Source organism: Sclerotinia sclerotiorum, genomic scaffold (assembly GCF_000146945.2).
Source record: "Sclerotinia sclerotiorum 1980 UF-70 scaffold_3 genomic scaffold, whole genome shotgun sequence".
Classification (NCBI taxonomy): Eukaryota; Fungi; Ascomycota; class Leotiomycetes; order Helotiales; family Sclerotiniaceae; genus Sclerotinia; species Sclerotinia sclerotiorum.
Window position 1 is genome coordinate 1,052,217 of NW_001820833.1, and position 17,515 is coordinate 1,069,731.

At 40.6% G+C, this 17,515-nt stretch overlaps 4 protein-coding genes across 4 annotated transcripts; 3 read left to right on the plus strand and 1 right to left on the minus strand.

Moving 5' to 3' along the window:
• Positions 1–3,621: 3,621 nt before the first annotated feature.
• SS1G_02501 (hypothetical protein) lies at positions 3,622–5,073 on the plus strand (the record flags this gene model as incomplete). The annotated part of the gene is made up of 3 exons (XM_001596231.1): positions 3,622–3,727; positions 3,782–4,219; positions 4,268–5,073. The coding sequence occupies 3 exons, from the start codon at positions 3,622–3,624 to the stop codon at positions 5,071–5,073; spliced, it is 1,350 nt and encodes a 449-aa protein (XP_001596281.1).
• Positions 5,074–6,900: 1,827 nt separating this feature from the next.
• SS1G_02502 (hypothetical protein) lies at positions 6,901–8,377 on the plus strand (the record flags this gene model as incomplete). The annotated part of the gene is made up of 3 exons (XM_001596232.1): positions 6,901–6,918; positions 6,969–7,604; positions 7,757–8,377. 3 exons carry the CDS (start codon positions 6,901–6,903, stop codon positions 8,375–8,377), a joined length of 1,275 nt encoding a protein of 424 aa, XP_001596282.1.
• A 1,783-nt stretch (positions 8,378–10,160) lies between these two features.
• Positions 10,161–10,271, minus strand: SS1G_02503 (predicted protein; the record flags this gene model as incomplete). Its single annotated transcript, XM_001596233.1, has 1 exon — positions 10,161–10,271. One exon carries the CDS (start codon positions 10,269–10,271, stop codon positions 10,161–10,163), a length of 111 nt encoding a protein of 36 aa, XP_001596283.1.
• A 730-nt stretch (positions 10,272–11,001) lies between these two features.
• On the plus strand, positions 11,002–17,466 carry SS1G_02504 (hypothetical protein; the record flags this gene model as incomplete). Its single annotated transcript, XM_001596234.1, has 5 exons — positions 11,002–11,027; positions 11,345–13,638; positions 13,678–14,587; positions 14,926–17,182; positions 17,404–17,466. 5 exons carry the CDS (start codon positions 11,002–11,004, stop codon positions 17,464–17,466), a joined length of 5,550 nt encoding a protein of 1,849 aa, XP_001596284.1.
• Between the last annotated feature and the right edge of the window lie 49 nt (positions 17,467–17,515).

The window sequence follows — 17,515 nt, forward strand, 5'->3', positions numbered from 1 at the left end:
TTGGATTGCTTGGTTGGGTTAATGAATATGTATGTATAGAGGAACGGCAGGAAGGAGGGGGGAGGGAAGCAGAGGAAGGATGGATAGGATGCATGGTTTGATTGATTGATTGGTTTCTCTCTTCGTTGCGTTATATTATGTTAAGTAATACAATATCGAGGTATTAAGGGATCGAGTAATTGAAATCGCGTTTTGAAAATTGGTATTGGGTCCATTGTTTCTTTCTTCGGAGCGGTTGGTAGAGGAGGTTTGGTACGGTGGACAGCGTGGTTATGTAGGTTAAGATAGGGTAGGGTAGAACATAAAGAGTGTATGGACAGCCTAATATGTACATTATGTAGTTAATGATGGGTATGACAGGAATGAGGGAATTGGGATAATAGGTTGGGGGAGTAAAGGGGAAATAGTATAGTATTGTGGTGTAGTGTAGTGATAATATAGTTTCCTATTTCTACAGTGAAATTACTGTAGATGTGAGGGGTGGAGGGATGAGGTGCTTGTGGTTCTTTTATACATAAACACATATTAATAAGATTAATAGAACTAACTTTCTAATGAGATAGGGTATGTACTAGTCTATTGTATTTTGTAAATTGTATTGTAACCTTACATTTACACCAGTAACTACCTAGGTAGCTAGCTAGACTAGATTAACCAGACAGATTATCAGCTAGATGAGTAGTGTATATGAGAAGTTAGTCTTACAAGGTACTACAAGATGATAATGGTTCCGCAGAAAGTGAGATTATAAGTTGGGGGGAGTGGAACATGTTTTTGTTTTTGAGTTTGTATAAGTGGATGGGTAGGTAGATAGACAGATTAGTGTTAGATGAAATAGCTTGCCTGTATATGAGATATGGGATTCCTGTGTTTGATTTGACTATGACTTTCGTTTTGACTTTAGTTTTTGCTTTGGATTTTTTAATCTAGAGTTTAAAGAGGAGGTTTAATTATAGAATATTTATAATATTTATTATTTATTTAAGTCTTTTAATATTCAGTTACAATATATATATATCTATCTATTTATAAATCTAATACTCATAATATATATCCATTTAAGTATCTCTTACTACTTGAAAATATATAATCTCATATAAGATTTTTTTCTTCAATATCAAGATTATAATATATTCCCTTCTCTAGAACTATCTAAGTATCCCAGAGGTGGATAGGCTTCTAAATAATATAATATAATAATATTCCACCACAAGGAAGAAAGAAGGCCTTATTAGAAGTATCGACTCTACGATCCATGTGAAAGCAATATAATCTTACATCCCTATAGACTAACTAGAACAGGCCTTTTAAGAACCCGTGACGCTGAGTTTCAATAGTTGGATAGTGTACGATGTATCTGTTTTGTTATGTTATCTATCCATATGAGTAATAAGTAATAAGGCGTAAGTTTGAGATACAGGAATAATGTTCCTGAATGTAATGTAATGTAGTGTAATATAATGAGAGGAGAGGAGGTGAGGTGAGGTGAGGTGATACTTAATAATCGGTGCTTAGCTTTTGTTCTTTTGTGTACGAGATGGATATTGCGAGATTGGAGTATATTTTATTTTATTTATTTATTTATTTATTATATTAATTAACATCTACATATCTAGACTTCTTTCACAATGATGGATTTGGTTTCGATACTAGCAGGATTGATATACTTCTACTCGTAAGGCTGATATAATTTATGATTTTTCTACTTGGTTTTTTTAAGGGTGAGTGACACTATATGTGAGGGAGTGAGATTGTAGTATAGGGTATAAAATAAATTGAACTCCGCAAGTCTTATTACTCTAGATATTGAATGACTTTTATAAGATGAGTGATAGGTGATACATGGTGTCAATCAATAGTCTTACTGGTAGCACTCTTTGTGTGATGAAGATGATGATATATTCCTGAAAAGATAAATTGTCTCCTTTGTGGAGATTTTCAGGGTTTTCAGGGTTCTCAAGGGTTTAGCCTCTAGACTTTTAAATTTTAGGTAAGCGCCGAAAAAGTAAAAATCTAAGGTTTACTTGTCTTGAGACCTATCTAGGTATCCCCGGAATTTGAGCGGAGCGGGAGCGGGCCTGGGGATCATTGGGATTAGAGTTTTCTGAGTATACTAAATGGTGTACGTACTCAATTTCATAACTTTGTTCTTTTATTCAGAAAATCATATTGTCTATTAAATGATACATATACATAAATACTATTTCAATATCAGCATTCGAGTATTTACCTATCTGATAGATACCTGTACAATCAATTCATCAGCATTAATACACGTACTTTACTCGTAATCATCGTATTCACCTCGGTGGCCAAAAAGATCATTCGAGGAATCACCTTGTATTTCATCGTACCCATGAATGAAGATTACAAATTTAGACTACTCTGAGCGTGTGAGGTATTTTATTCCTTAGTCGATTTTTTCATTATTTGCCTCCTTCAGTGTAACAGCTTGGCATGAGTACGAGATTCCCCATATCTTTTGTGTGGGTTGATTGGTGGATGGACAGATGGATCATCTGGTTGATGTGAAAAGTGGGTGAGGTGAGGTTCTCCATACTTTTGGTGCGTGATGGATGATGGATGATCCCACTTTCTGCCAAATATAGAAATGGAATTGGGAAATGGAAATGGAAATAGAAGGGGAAAGTGGAAATACGGAGAGAAATACGGAGAAGAATATATCCCGGGAGCTCCGTGACTTTGAGTGAGAAAAAGTTCAGTCGAGATGGTATGTATGATGGCTGGAGGGGATCGAGATTAGGTTTATTTTGATGGAAGTTTATTGTGAAGATTGATGGAGGTTTGAGTAGAGTATAAGGTTGAATATTGATAAATGTCTTTGGAGTTGAAGATCTTTAAAGGTGATTTTAATTGGTGTTATATTATATGTTAATAGATTCTAAGCCCCAGATTGAATGTAAGATCCTTAATCCGATGTAACCGCCTTAGACATAACACATCTACTAGTTGCTAAGACTACCAAGGGATATTACATGGATCATCACTACCCTCACTACCCTCACTACCCTCACTACCATCACACGCCTAGACTCTGGAGTTATTAGTCTCCCCATTAAAAATGGATATTTGTCTCCCTTTTCCTTCATCACTCAAGAATAATAAATCAATAACTTTTCCTTCACGACATCACTCGTTATTTGTCGTCAAGATTCTGACTCCTTCCTGTCAAACACTTTCGCTTGTGAATCGACTCTTCCATTACACTACATCGCCAAGCAAGCAATCACTCTATTAAACTTTCTATCTGGAGGCGGATTTCAGGGAAGGAACTGTATGAAGGATTAGTAAATGCACATCATAACCGTTTTACCAACATCACCACAAGAAGAGAAATAGGGTTATTGGGGTTACTAGGGAATTATAACAATCGAAAAGAGAGAAATATCAACTCGCATCGCATCCTTATTCACTCGATACGAAGTTATTCATCTGCAATTATCCGCTAATCTTATCCTTTTATTACATACTTACCTACCGTATTCAACTTCCCATCCATCGGACAATTCGTACCACCATAAAAGTCCTCAATATCGCCAATCGCTTCGATATTGATTTGGGTGCTTATTTTTCTTTCGACCCTTGCATATACATATAAAAATGGTGGGAACATCAAAATTGTTGGCCGGTTTGGCTTCAGCTTCAGTGGCATTTGCTGCTTGTAGTCTTGACAGTCATTGTCCTGAAAATGCTCCATGTTGCTCTCGTGAGTAATATTTCTTTCGGTGGTAATTACAAGGAAAAATACTAATCATTTCAGAATATGGAGAATGTGGTACTGGAGCATATTGTCTCGGAGGTTGTGATCCACGAATGTCATTTTCCCTCGATTCCTGCGTACCCGAACCCGTCTGCGAAAGTGCTTCATATACTTTTACGAGCATGGATGGTATAACTTCAAACACAAAATATTTGGGAGATTCTTCAAAGACAAATTGGGTTTATAGTGGAGATCCAGTTATTTATAATGATAATGTGTTGTTGACCATGCCGGCGAATTCGGTCGGGACAGTTATGGCTTCTTCAACTTATATGTGGTATGGAAATGTCAAGGCAAAGTTTAAGACGAGTAGAGGTCAGGGTGTGATCACGGCTTTTATTCTCTTCTCGGATGTTAAGGATGAAATTGATTATGAATTTGTTGGTTCGGAATTGACTACTGCTCAATCCAATTACTATTTCCAGGGTATTACAAATTGTGAGTAAACATTCAATGGGCACAAGAATAATACTAATCTCTTCTTAGACGATAATGAGCTCAACATCACTCTTTCCGATACATACGCCAATTACCACACTTACGAAATTGATTGGACCCCTGATCAGATTACTTGGCTTGTAGATGGACAAGTCGGACGTACAAAGAAGCGCTCAGATACTTGGAATGCAACCGCGAACCAATGGAACTATCCACAAACTCCTGCTAGAGTCCAACTTTCTCTCTGGCCTGGTGGTCTTTCCACCAATGGGGCTGGAACTATCGCTTGGGCAGGTGGTTTAATCGACTGGGATTCTGAAGATATCAAGAACAACGGTTACTATTATGCCTCATTTGAATCTGTCAACATCTCATGCTACAATGCAAAGTCTGCTCCAGGAACCAATTCCGGAAAGTCGTATTATTATAACAATGCTCTAGGAACCAACAATACTGTGGTTGATTCTAATAATGCCACCATTCTTTCATCCCTCTTGGCTACGGGATCAAACATGACTGCAGGAGCATCACCAGCTGCTTCTGGTTCCACACCTGCTTCCACGGCCGCAACTGTTCCTGGACTCACAGGTACCAATGGTGGAGGTGTTGCAGATACACATTCTGATGGTGGTGGTAGCAGTAGTGATTCCAGCTCAGGATCAGCAACATCATCATCCAGTACTTCTTCTTCAACTGGTAGTACTGTATTTTCTCAAGGAGATGGCTCTTCTTCTTCTTCCTCCTCCTCATCTAGCAAAAGTGGTGCCGACAGTATGATTGCGAATACAGAACGAATACTAAAAGGCAGTATATTCGCAGGTATTGTGGCAGTTATTGCCATGATGTCTTTGTAAATTCTTCTGTCTTTTTTGACGTTTGCTTTTTTCGCTAGGGTGGCAGGTCTTGGGCATTTTACATTTTGCATTTTTTGGGAAGATCAAACTTGGCATTGGGTTATGGAGTCTTTCACATTACAATAGCTTGAACATTTTTTACGGCTTTTGGTTTTTTTGATATTTGGAGAGGGAATATGGAGTGGAGAGTGGAGAGTGGAATGGTTGATGAATTATTTAATGGCGTTTTTAGCTGTCCGTTCTTTTTGAGAGGGAAGTGGGAGGCGGGAGGTTTTGGTTGGGTTTGGTTTTGATAATACTCTTTCGCTCTTTCTTGTGGATAATTTTTCTTGGTTGGATAGAGAGGATGTGGAGGTGGGGGCGGAGGTGGTAGAAGTGTGGATGTGGATGTGGGTGAGGGGAGTTAGTAGATGATCAATTATTAGGATACGATGATGGGAGATTTGGAAAGTTGAGAAGTTGAGAAGTTGAAGCGAAATGGGTTGGAATGAGATGAGATAGGATAAGATGATGGCTACCTATCTATCAATGGATGGATAATGGACAATGGATATAAAAGTTTTCAAGAATTAAGAATTAAGAATTCAGAATTGGAATAACTTGTATTCAATGTATTTATGTATACAAAGAAAAAGTTTTGATAATGATAATTACTCTGTAATTAAAGGGATTTTTGTAAGTGTGGTGAGAGTATTAATAATAAGTAATGTTAAGTTGAGTAGATTGTGTTGTTTTTTAAGTATGTGTGTAGGTATTGATATACAAGAGTATAATAATTTCAATAATAAGTTCAGATGTCTTTAACTTATTAATCAAATAATTATCTAGTAAGTAGACTGGGTTCTTGTAGGTGTCATGGATGATAGGATGGATGATTTGTGAATCGGTGTTTTGTATCAGGTTGGTTTTGAATTTTGGATTTTTGAAATTTTGAGGTTGATGATACGGGTGGGGTTTCGTATGCTTGTAGGATTTGTAGGATTTGTGGGAATGTTAATAAGTACCTAGGCAATAGTAAGTTGATTGTGGTTTTGTGTTTTGTTTTGTTTTGTGATGATTTAACCTTACCTTACCTAAGTAGGTAACCTTATTGATTGATGGGTTTTTTGGTTGAATAATTGAGGTTGACTATAACGTCTTGTCTTTACAACAAACTTTTCTTCTGGTTTACGTGTTTTTTCTTCTCTTGTCAAATTTTTGATCTAGTTATAACTGTATTTTAGGGTTATATTGATATAAGATTCTAATTATTATTTTTATTCCTTCTCCTGTCTTCTCTTCTCTTCGAGTTCATTTGAAGCAGCGAGCTTGAGATTCGGATTATTATTTGCGGCTTTGCCTATTTCATCTCGGAGTCTTGTTTGGGATACCTAGTAGCTAGGTAATCAATCTTACAATACAAAGTGATTCCAAAGCTCCTTTGATAGGGCTGGGTTACTTGTTATTATTTGTATTTGTATTGCCTGCGCATGTAGTCATCTTTACGGTCCTATTTCACATCTGCGCCGCGCTGTTCTGATAAAATAAGCTTTTCCGAGACTATTCCCACTTCTTGGTTTTATTCTTTTGGTTGCTTGTTTTTATCATCTTCATCTTCATTTGCTTTTTGTTTTTTGTTATAGCTTGATTTAGAATGAGGATTCAAAGCTGGTTATGGCCGTTACTTGGCTGCAGTGGTGCTAGTGCTTTAACGGTGGATACTTCACAGTCTGGTATGTTTAAATCGTTATTGATATATATTGGGATAATGGATTGAATTAACCAATCTTTCAGATTCAATAAAAAGTGCCGCGAGTTTGGTGGCTACAAATTTGATTTCATATTATCATGGAAATGAATCAGTGTGTATACGTCTTCACATTCTTTAATTAAATTCCCTCCTAATTTTTTTATAGGGTCAAACCCCAGGACTTTTACCTCCTCCTTACTTTTGGTGGGAAGGTGGTGGCATGTTCATGACATTAATAGATTATTGGCGCTATACGGGAGACACCTCATATAACAATCTCGTCTCTGAAGCGCTTCTCTTCCAAACCGGTCCAATGGCTGATTATATGCCTCAAAACCAAACCAAAGATGAAGGAAATGATGATCAAGGTTTTTGGGGAATGGCAGCCATGTTAGCTGCGGAAACAAATTTTCAAAATCCTCCTGCAGATCAACCGCAATGGCTTGCGTTAGCTCAAGCTGTCTTTAACGAAATGGCTGGTCGTTGGGATACTAGTACTTGTGGAGGTGGTTTAAGGTGGCAGATTTTTCCGTTCAATAATGGTTACACATATAAGAATTCTATTGCGAATGGATGTTTTTTTAATCTAGGCGCTAGATTGGCTAGATATACGGGAAATCAAACGTATGCGGATTGGGCAGAGAGGATTTGGCAGTGGGAGCAGAGTGTAGGGTTGATTGATGGTGAGTATAATATTTTCGATGGGAGTAGTGATGTGGATAATTGTGCGAGTGTGGATCACTTGCAGTGGAGTTATAATGCGGGTATTTACTTGCATGGAGCGGCGAATATGTTTAATTATGTATGTATTCTCCTTATTCTCTTCTATTTACTTTGGAAGATTAAACGAGAATTCTCGTTTAATTCGAAGTCCTTGCCTTTTTACCCTCAAAGAAAAGAAGAAGAAGAAGAAGAAGAAAATAAAACTAACCGGATACCCTTCCTCATAACCAGACCGATGGTAATTCAACCTGGCAACAACGCACCAACCAACTCATGAACACCTCACTCAACATTTTCGCCTCCCCCAAAACCAACTCCATCATCACCGAGCAAGCGTGCGAAAAAGCAAATACTTGCGATACAGACCAATTATCCTTCAAAGCCTATTTCATCACCTGGCTAGCCTCGACTGCCATCCTCGCTCCCTTTACTTCGAAGACTCTTTTCCCGCTTCTGCAAATTAGTGCTAAAGCTGCGGGTACTCAGTGCGCGGGTCCGAATAATGCGTGTGGGTTTAAGTGGACTGATGAGAAATATGATGGAAATGTGGGGATAGGACAGCAGATGAGTGCGTTGGGTGCGATTGTGAGTGCGATGGTGGCGGTTCCCGGGGTGGATAATAAGGGGTTTGTGCCGGTTACTAATGGGACTGGGGGGACGAGTATTGGGGATAGTAACGCGGGGAGTGGGGGTGGGAATGTGGGTGGAAATGGGATGGGAGGGAGTGGGAGTGGGAGGGAAGAAGAGAGCTTGTTGGTTACGAGGGGGGATAGGGTTGGTGCGGGGTTTGCGACGTTGGCGGTTTTGTTGAGTTTGTTTGGAGGTGCGGGGTTTATGGTTTTGGAGAAGTAGGGGGGAATGGGGGATGGGGGTGGTGTTGGAGTTTGGTGTTTGGGATGGGTAGGGAACTCCGGGGTTACTGGGAAATTTAAGAATGGATTCTCTAAGAGGTTTAAATCACCACTGAGGTCTTCTTTTATTAAAAGATTTATTTTTTTCTTTTGGTTTGAAAGGGGTGGATTTGGATATATATATATATATATCAATATATAAAACTATATATACATATTAGAGTATCTTAAACCTTCCAAAATCAAACAAGAGATTAAATTAATATAATATTAAACTTACAAGTATTACTAGATAGCTGACCTTAGATTCGAAATTGAAATTTAACTTCAATTTGTAACACACTAGCATAGGATTAAGATCGAGGTTTATATCTAGTATAATTAGAGCGAGCGAAGTGTGTAGTATTTTGTAGAAGATTTAGAGGGAATATTGGTATAATCCTAGAATCTTATAATCTTAAGTATATGTAGGTGGGAAATATTGAGTTTTGGTTTATGGGTTTATGGGTTTATGGGTTTATGGGTTTATGGGTCTGAGTTGTAATTGGAGGGTATACTGAGTTTGGGATGGAGTTTATAAGATGGTTAGCGGATTCTGGGTTTGGGATAGAGTTTATATAGTTTTTAGAGAATGTTTATTAATGTGACGGAAATCCCTGCTTTCCTCCCACCTTTATTATATAAGAAACCTCAGGTACATTAACCATGTCCACACATGATACGATTACTCGAGATTAGTATGCGATTTAGGTGACCTGAGGATCAGATCCGGACAAGTACTAGGTATCAATGGTTATCGGTAAAGTAAGATCATTGGAGGAATAAATATGACTTTTTTTTGCCTAGCCATTGCGGCTAGGCCATTCATTTGTGTATATATAGAGTAGCTATCCCCATCTACAGGTGCTCTTCACCTGTAGATTCTAAGTTAAATACAATTGCTGGTCTATAAACACCCTTTTGGTCACATATAATAATTTTCAAATTAATAAAAAACTTGTTTTGTTAATTTTTTAATTTAAAACTTAAAATAATAAAATGATTTCATTATTATATATTCTTAAAAAGATTATTTTTGAATTCAATGACTTTTTAAAAAATTCATAGCTCAAAAAATCACGCTTTTGAAAATGTGTGTATGGGTGCTAGGTGTAAAAATATCACGTGCGTGTCACGACCGAATTTTCGCGTGTGATGGTTGACGAAGTTGGCAAGAAACTTAACGCGATGGTTTTGCACATTTCGCAAGATAGGAGGACCTCACTCACTAACACATTCTTCCTTCCTTCCCCCCTTTAATATTAAAGTCACATACATGTACAAATTGGATCTGTTTCTCTTTCTGCAACGCGTCGGATAAGCGCAATAACAATTGAGGTGGTGGATGTCTCGGTAAGGTTAAGGTTAGGTATGTAGGATAGAATTCCCTTGCTTCTCAACTACTATCTTTTCAATTCATAGCATAAAGCCATGTTGCGGAACGTGACGGAACGCGAAATTAGGGAAATTGGCTCCAAGACGATGGCTAGATGGTTGATGTCGGTGGCGTGAAAGATATTTGGTGGGAAGGTTGGTGGGAGGGTCAGAAGGTAGGTGCAGATTTTTGGGGATGTTTTTGGGAGATGTACGCGTACTCGGTGTTCCGTGCCTGGTTTGGTCTTTCTTTCCCTTGGTGGGAGTGAGGAGTTGTGAATACATACATGATAGTGATGCACATGATGGAGTGGTGGTGTCCTTCAAGTTTCTGCCGGCAAAGCTCGAGCTTGCTCTTTCCTTTCAACTTTTTATCTAACACATGGATTAAATTTCCGCTCTTCTTCATGTGGATTTCTTCTTCTCATACCTGGGTGGTATCCTTCGTGAAAATTCGGCACTCTCCATCCTTCATATGGCATGCTTTGCCTCTTTCCAGATACTTACATGAGGTTCTCGCATCGACATTTGAGACACACTTTCGGAGGTGGTTCCGGCGAGTTACCCTTCCTTTTATTGGCGCCATGGTCGTGAATTTGGTGAAGAATGTTCATCCATTTCAATTGTTCCTTGGCATGTAAACAAGGCATGTGATCACGTGAATATACTGAACATTGTAAGGTCAGTTTACGGATATCTATTTCCTGCCATAATTTGCTAATGTCGTTAGGTTTGTGAAATGGCTGGTGCATTCAATTTTGCGTGGTGGTTGGTTCTTTTTCATGGGAACAAATTGCTAAGTCGAGTGACTTTAAATGGTGTGGTACTCATGTTTGAAGTCAAATTACTCTATACTTCAGGGGACTGTCGTCCGATACCACATTCCAATATGGGAATCTTGCCTAGCTACGACGAGCATTGCTCATTCCTCAACTATTCTTGCCCTCAACTTATACACGTCCCTCACTTTATTTTCTCCTTAACGTGGGAAAGCCGTCATCCACATTCTTCCCAGTAACACATTCAAAAACAAAAGTTTGTATTCTATATATTCTTCAGTTCTCTGAAAAATATCTTTTTACACACTTTTCACGTCGGTCTTTACATGAACTCAAGTATTTGTTATTTCAGACATTTCGGAGCCTCAAATATCATTTACTAGAGTTCACCTAGACACTACGTCAGGACCATGCGTCCAACTCCACTTCCAAAATGCCTGCTGCAGGTAGCAGCATATGGTATTGCACTCGTTCCTTTCGCTAACGCACAAGCCACAACCATTTATTCAACTGTCACTCGTTATAGAATATCGGTTGTACCACAATATACAACTTATACTGATGTATCTTATTCAATTATTACTTATACTGCACCACCATCGATTCAGACCGAATATGTTACCGCTACAGAAGTTAAGCGGAGAACGACAACTATCTTCGATGGGACAACAACTGTGATAGAACCAGCTTCGACTGTATATGGTGAGTATTTTTTTTATATGTTTTGATGAAAGGTTCAATTTTTTCTAATGATGATTAGCCTCTGAATGTTCTAGTACACAATCGTCTTCTGTAGCCCCTTCGTCGGATATTTTTAGTAGCTTGGCCACCGCATCTTCTGAACTTGCATCTTCTTCTGCTGCCGCTACATCGGCAATTTTCAGCAGCTCGGCCTCTATATCTTCTGAATTTGCTTCCTCTTTTGAGCTCACCATACCATCCGTGACTACTATCGTTTCTGAATCTTCGACTATCATTGAAGAAATATCAACAACGGTTGAGTTACCTACTATGACTACTGAGCCTACAGAGACAGGAGTTTTTACTACTAAGGAACCAGGAGCTACGACTCAGCCTCCTGAACCAACTCGTGTTTCATCAGCCATTACACCAGCTGGTACTTATAATCCAGTGGAATGTTATCCAGATGATGAGGCCAATGGCTTTCCATTGGCCCCACCTATTACTGAGAGTGTCGATCCAAATGACTATGCTACAGTCCAAAGCTGTGCTTTACTCTGCTCAACAGCCAATGCAGGGGGCCCATTCAGATATGCTGGAATTGAGCCAGGACGCTGTTTTTGCTCAAACGGATTGCTTGATGCAGAACCAGCCACTAATTGTTCTTACCCATGTCCAGGTAATCCGGTCCAAGTATGTGGAGGAAGTCCTGCCCTACCACCTCCCCCACCCAGAAGATTCAGAAAACGTGCGGTCGGAACAGCGATCATTATTTATGAACTGGAAGGATTTGTTTCACCAACCTCAGCTGTTGTTACCGATATTAGTTCGACTGAAATACCTGGGGCAACCTCCACACAAACTGTCGGTACTGAAGGACTAGGGGCTAGCTCTACAACCGAAATCATTGTCACCGAGGTACCAAGTGCTACATCGACAGAAATCATCGTCACGGAGGGCCCAAGTGCTAGCTCTACGATTGAAATTATTACCACCGAGGAGCCTGGGGATACTTCCACAGAAATAATTCCTATTGAGACGCCAGGATTTAGCTCTACAACAGAAATTGTTGTTACTGAGGAACCTGTTACTTCCACAGAAGTTATCCCTACTGAAACTCCAGGAGTTAGTCCTACAACTAAAATTACCGTTACTTCGGGACCCGGGGTTACTTCTACAGAAATTATTCCTACTGAGACTCTAGGAGCTTCGTCAACAAGCGAAATCATTGGCACCGAGACTTTAGGAGCTTCGTCAACAAGTGAAATCATTGCCACTGAGGAACCAAGTACATCTACCACCGGGGAAGCAATTGGATCTAGCACTGGCATTCCACCTGTCAGCAGTGTTGCATCTGGCGCTAGTACAACTTTGGAAGTCGGAAGTACTCAGGAACTAGGAGCGACTAGCACTTCGGAAGCTTTTGTCAGCACAGAAGAGCCGGGAGTTACGAGTACCGTGGTAGTAAGCACCGAAGTACCCGCCGCGGCTACCACTTCGGAAGTTATTGGCACTGAAGGGCCATCAACTACGAGTACGTCAGAGGGACTAGGAGTCACTAGCACTTCGGATGTTATTGGCACTGAAGGACCATCAGCTACGAGTACCTCAGAAGTCATTATTACCGAAGAGCCAGGGACTACAACAACTTCTGAAGCAAACACTGAAGGGCTAGGGGCTACTAGCACCTCAGAACTTGTTGTAAGCACTGGAGAACTAGGTGCCACCACAACCTCCGAAGGTTCTGTCAGCATTATGGAACCATGGGTAACTACGACTTCGGAGATTGTTATAAGTGAAGGACTTGGTGCCACAACCTCGGGAGTTTTGACTAGTGAAGGACCAGAATCCACTACTGGATCAGTTTTGACTACTGGCCTAGAGGCTACAACGACAGGCCCCGCTCTCACGACTGAGCCAGGAGCTGAGTCTACAGGCCTTGCTTCTACAACAGAAATACCAGAAATCACTACCAGTATTGAAGTAACTCCTGGCTCACCAACATCTACTTCTGAAGGTCTTGAAATTGGAGAGACAACTACTAGTGCTTTGGCATCTAGTACTGAGGTTGAGGTAACTACTGGCTCTCCAACATCTACTTCCGAAGGTGGTGAAATTGGAGAGGCGACTACTAGTGCTTTGGCATCTAGCACTCAGAGTGTAGAATTCCAAGAGACGACTACTGTTCTTCTATCGACTACATCTCTTGAGGAATCTTTCACTGAAATTCCTTCCGCTAGTAACGTGGTTTCTGGATCAATAACCACAACCTTCGTTGCTATAACATCCACGTTCGTACTACCGTCATCCACATCTAGCCCTGGTCCTTCATATGATTATGTCTGTGCAGTGGCTCCAAGTCTGTTCAATGTAGTCATTGATGCGCCGGGTAAGCCAAAGCAATATCTATCTCAACGTAACTTTCCAGACGCTGGAAATATTGAAAGTTTATGGGGTTATGACACATTACCTGTTGTAACATCAGAATCACAAGCGGCTGCTTTCAGCATTGGATTTGGCAACGCTTTCCACGGCACACTACAATCGGCTGGTGAACAAATTACTGGTGCTGTTCGATTGACCGCTTTAGGAGCTCCTCTTCAACTCTTTACTGCGGCCCATATTTCTGATAATATGAGAATCTATTCTGCCACTGTTGGTTCAGATTGTTCACTTGGCTTCGATATTGCAAACACAGGCGCCAATATCTTGGCTGACTGTAGTGGTGTATTTACCATTTTGACACCAGCTACGCAAATTCAAAGAGGAAGTGGATGTACCCAAGTTCAGGCGTTTGCTGTTGCAGTTCAACCACCTTCTTCAACATTGTCAACGGCTATTGCTTCAACTACTGAAGTCCCATCTGGAACAGTTGGCTTGGTAACAAGCAGTTCAACTTTCTCACCTATTGCATCTTCAACCTCAATCGCTGGATGTCCTGTTACTCCATTCTTCAAGATACTTGTGAATCAAACAGGTATGCCACCACAATATCTATGGGATCCAGTCCCATTCGGTGATGATGCTTTATCATTCACCACTGATGAGGCACAAAGCTTGACCTTCTCATTGTCTCCTAGTACGGGTCAACTACAATTTAATATTATTGATTTCTTTGGAAATCCTGTCTTATTGGCATCTAATCAAGATTTGCACAACCCTGGAAATGAGGCAATCTTCTTCTCTACAGCAACCAAATTTCAGCAACTTGGGTATCAACCAGTTGTTGCAACCATTAATCCAGATTGCTCCATCGGTTTGACTTTACCATACAATGCTGCAAATATCATACAAGCTTGTTATGGCTCGTTGTACTTGATGTTGTCACCTGGAGTTGAGTGTGTTACGGTGTCATTATTACTGTTACCACTTGATTCTTCCGCTAGCACTTCTGCCATTCCATCGACCAGTTCTTTTTTAGTCTAGGTTCGGCGAGTCTGGGAAGCCCCTCCGCTACTTCAACTGAAATCACCCCTTCTCTTTCATCAGTTGAATTTTCTAGCGGATTGCTAGCTACCAGCTCGCCCGCCTTCACGAACACACCGTCCGGGGTGGCCAGTTCGTCTTTCTTTGTATCATATTCATCCTCTGGACAGTCATTCATTACTTCCCAAGAACCCGCTGCTTCTTCAACAGCCAGTTCTTTCATTGCTTATTCATCATCCGAGACGCCTAGTGATTTTACCACAATTCCTTCCTTTACTATCAGTTACTCGTTCCCAACAATTACCTCAGAGTCATTCTCTCAATCTCAATCATTAATTTTATCGACTTTCTCTGGACAAGAATCACAAGTTCCTTCGTCCACTTTTGAGACCGTTTTCTTATCTGCTGTACCTTCATCTATCGTTCAAAGCTCGATTTCAGCAGTTCTCTCATCATATGAATACAGCTTGGCATCATTCTCATCCGCCCAATCTTCTGGATTCATGACTAGCTTCTCTACCACGTCATTCTTGAGTTTGGAACCTTCAGAAACCCAGAGTACCGATATTCCATTCTCATCTAGTGCAGCTTCTTCGAGTGTTGGCGAGGGAATTTCTACTGGCATTCCTCCAGTCACAAGCGTTGTTTCTGGCTCAAGTACAGCGACGGAGCAGACTAGTTCGTTTGGTTTGGAATCTTCATCTCTGCCTGGATTTACGTCTACTTTTGAACTATCGTCCTTGCCAGAACAGACTTCTGTGCCTGGATCCACATCCTCATTGGAACAATCGACTTCCCTTGGAATATCTTCTACTTTCGAACAATCGTCTTTGCCTCAAACCACAAGTACTTCCGAATTGCTCGAAACAACATCTGGTCTTGAAGCTCTATCATCTATTTTGTCTTCATCACTGGGGATCTCTACTCCATTGCCCAGTGAAGTATTATCAACCTCGACAGGAGTTATATCATCGATTACCGAAAGCCTATCAAGCTTTGGTGAGAGTGCTTTCCCATCTGAAACTGGCACAATTATTCAATCGTCCGTAGCTGCCAGTAGCACGGCTATTCTTTCGTCTCTGGAATTATCTGCAGCTCCATCAAGCAGTGGAGCTTCAAGTACAATTCAGGAATCTAGTGCTGTTCTATCTGCCACCTCAATAAACAGCTTGACTGAATCCCCATCTCTAAGCTCGGAAACATCTCTTGGTGCTACGAGTACTTTGGTAGGGTCACCAAGTCAGTCATTTGAAGTCTCCACCAACCTTGGATCGATAATTTCTACAGAGATTATCATTAGTACGACTGTAGTTGTACAATCAAGTATCGAATCAACACTTGGAGCTACAAGCAGTTTAGCGGGATCATCAAGTCAATCATTCGAGTCCTCGAGCAATATTGAATCGAGTTTACTTACACATACATTCGTTGGCACATCCGTCTCTGTCGAATCAAGCTTGTCATTTAGCAATGTAATATCTGGAAGTGCCACAACAAGTACTTTCGATATCCAGTCCACAGATGAAATCACGAGTGGTCTGGGATCTATTGTTTCTACGACTAGCTCAATTGAATCTAGCCTGTTCGAAGGTCCTAGCAGTTCTCTTGTATTAGTTCCAACATCCACTGGTCCTGAGTTCATCAGCTCAACGCAGGTATCAGAAATTATATCAGAGAGTGTCAGCCTTCCATTTTCAAGCAGTATTGGTTCGATTGTGCCTACGATAGGTTCTATTGAACCAACCTTATCGGAAGCCACTAGCAATACGATAGGTCCTATTGAAACATCAACTGGCATTGAAACCGGCACCTCGACGCAGGTTTCGGAGATTTTGAGCCTCAAACTCACGAGCAGCGTTGAATCTCTTGCTGCCACCTTAACTTCAACTGGCACAGTTTTCACTTCCATCGAACCTAGTTCATCTGAGGTCTCCAGCAATTCGGCTGGCGCTGCTGAAACAAGCACAGAGATTTCTCAATCAATACAGCTGTCGGAAACTTCAACTCTTATATCCACATCTACCGGCTTTTTTGAATCATCAATCTTAGAATCAAGTGTTGGAAGTACTTTCCAAATCACCCCTGAATCCAGTTTGGTTCAATCCACCACTCTCCCTGCTTCAACCAGCGAGCCTTTATTCTCTACGATCAGTATCGTCTCACTATCCAACTCGATTGAAATAGTTAGCACATCGGAGTCCTTGAGTCTAGAGCCATCAATCATAGTGACGACTAGCTTAGCAGCTCTCACAACTGGAGTCAGTTCTGAAACTGTGATACTCTCTAGTACAATTGAAGTTGTCACAGAATCATTCACTTTGGAGCCATCTTCGGGGGCGGTTAGTATACCTGCCTCTGCCACATCAAGTATCTTCATACTACCTTCTACGACAATTGGATCGGTTGGAATAGAGTCTTCTACTACGGAAACGTCATTAGCAATTCCAAGCAGCTCAGGAATTCTTTCTGAAACGGCTAATTCTGCCTCCGCAAGTTTTACCGGTACGGTAAGTTCTATTCTGAGCACAGAGGGCGTAGCTTCGACTACTGGTGTGGAAACATCCAATGTTTTTGAGACATCGACCAATGCCATAAGTTCTGGTACTCCTGAACCTTCCAGCATAATAACTTCACTCGTGGTTAGCACTGTATTGGAGATTAGTACAGTCATATCTTTCCTCTCGTCAACGGTTAAAAGTGGTATTAATACTTCGTCAGCTGTAAACAGTGCTTTGGAAACCTCTACCGTCCAATATCTGGGAGAGTTGAGTACCACGTACGGATTGCCTGAAATCTCAACGCGAGTATTATCGAATCTTCGATTCTATCCCTATCCATAC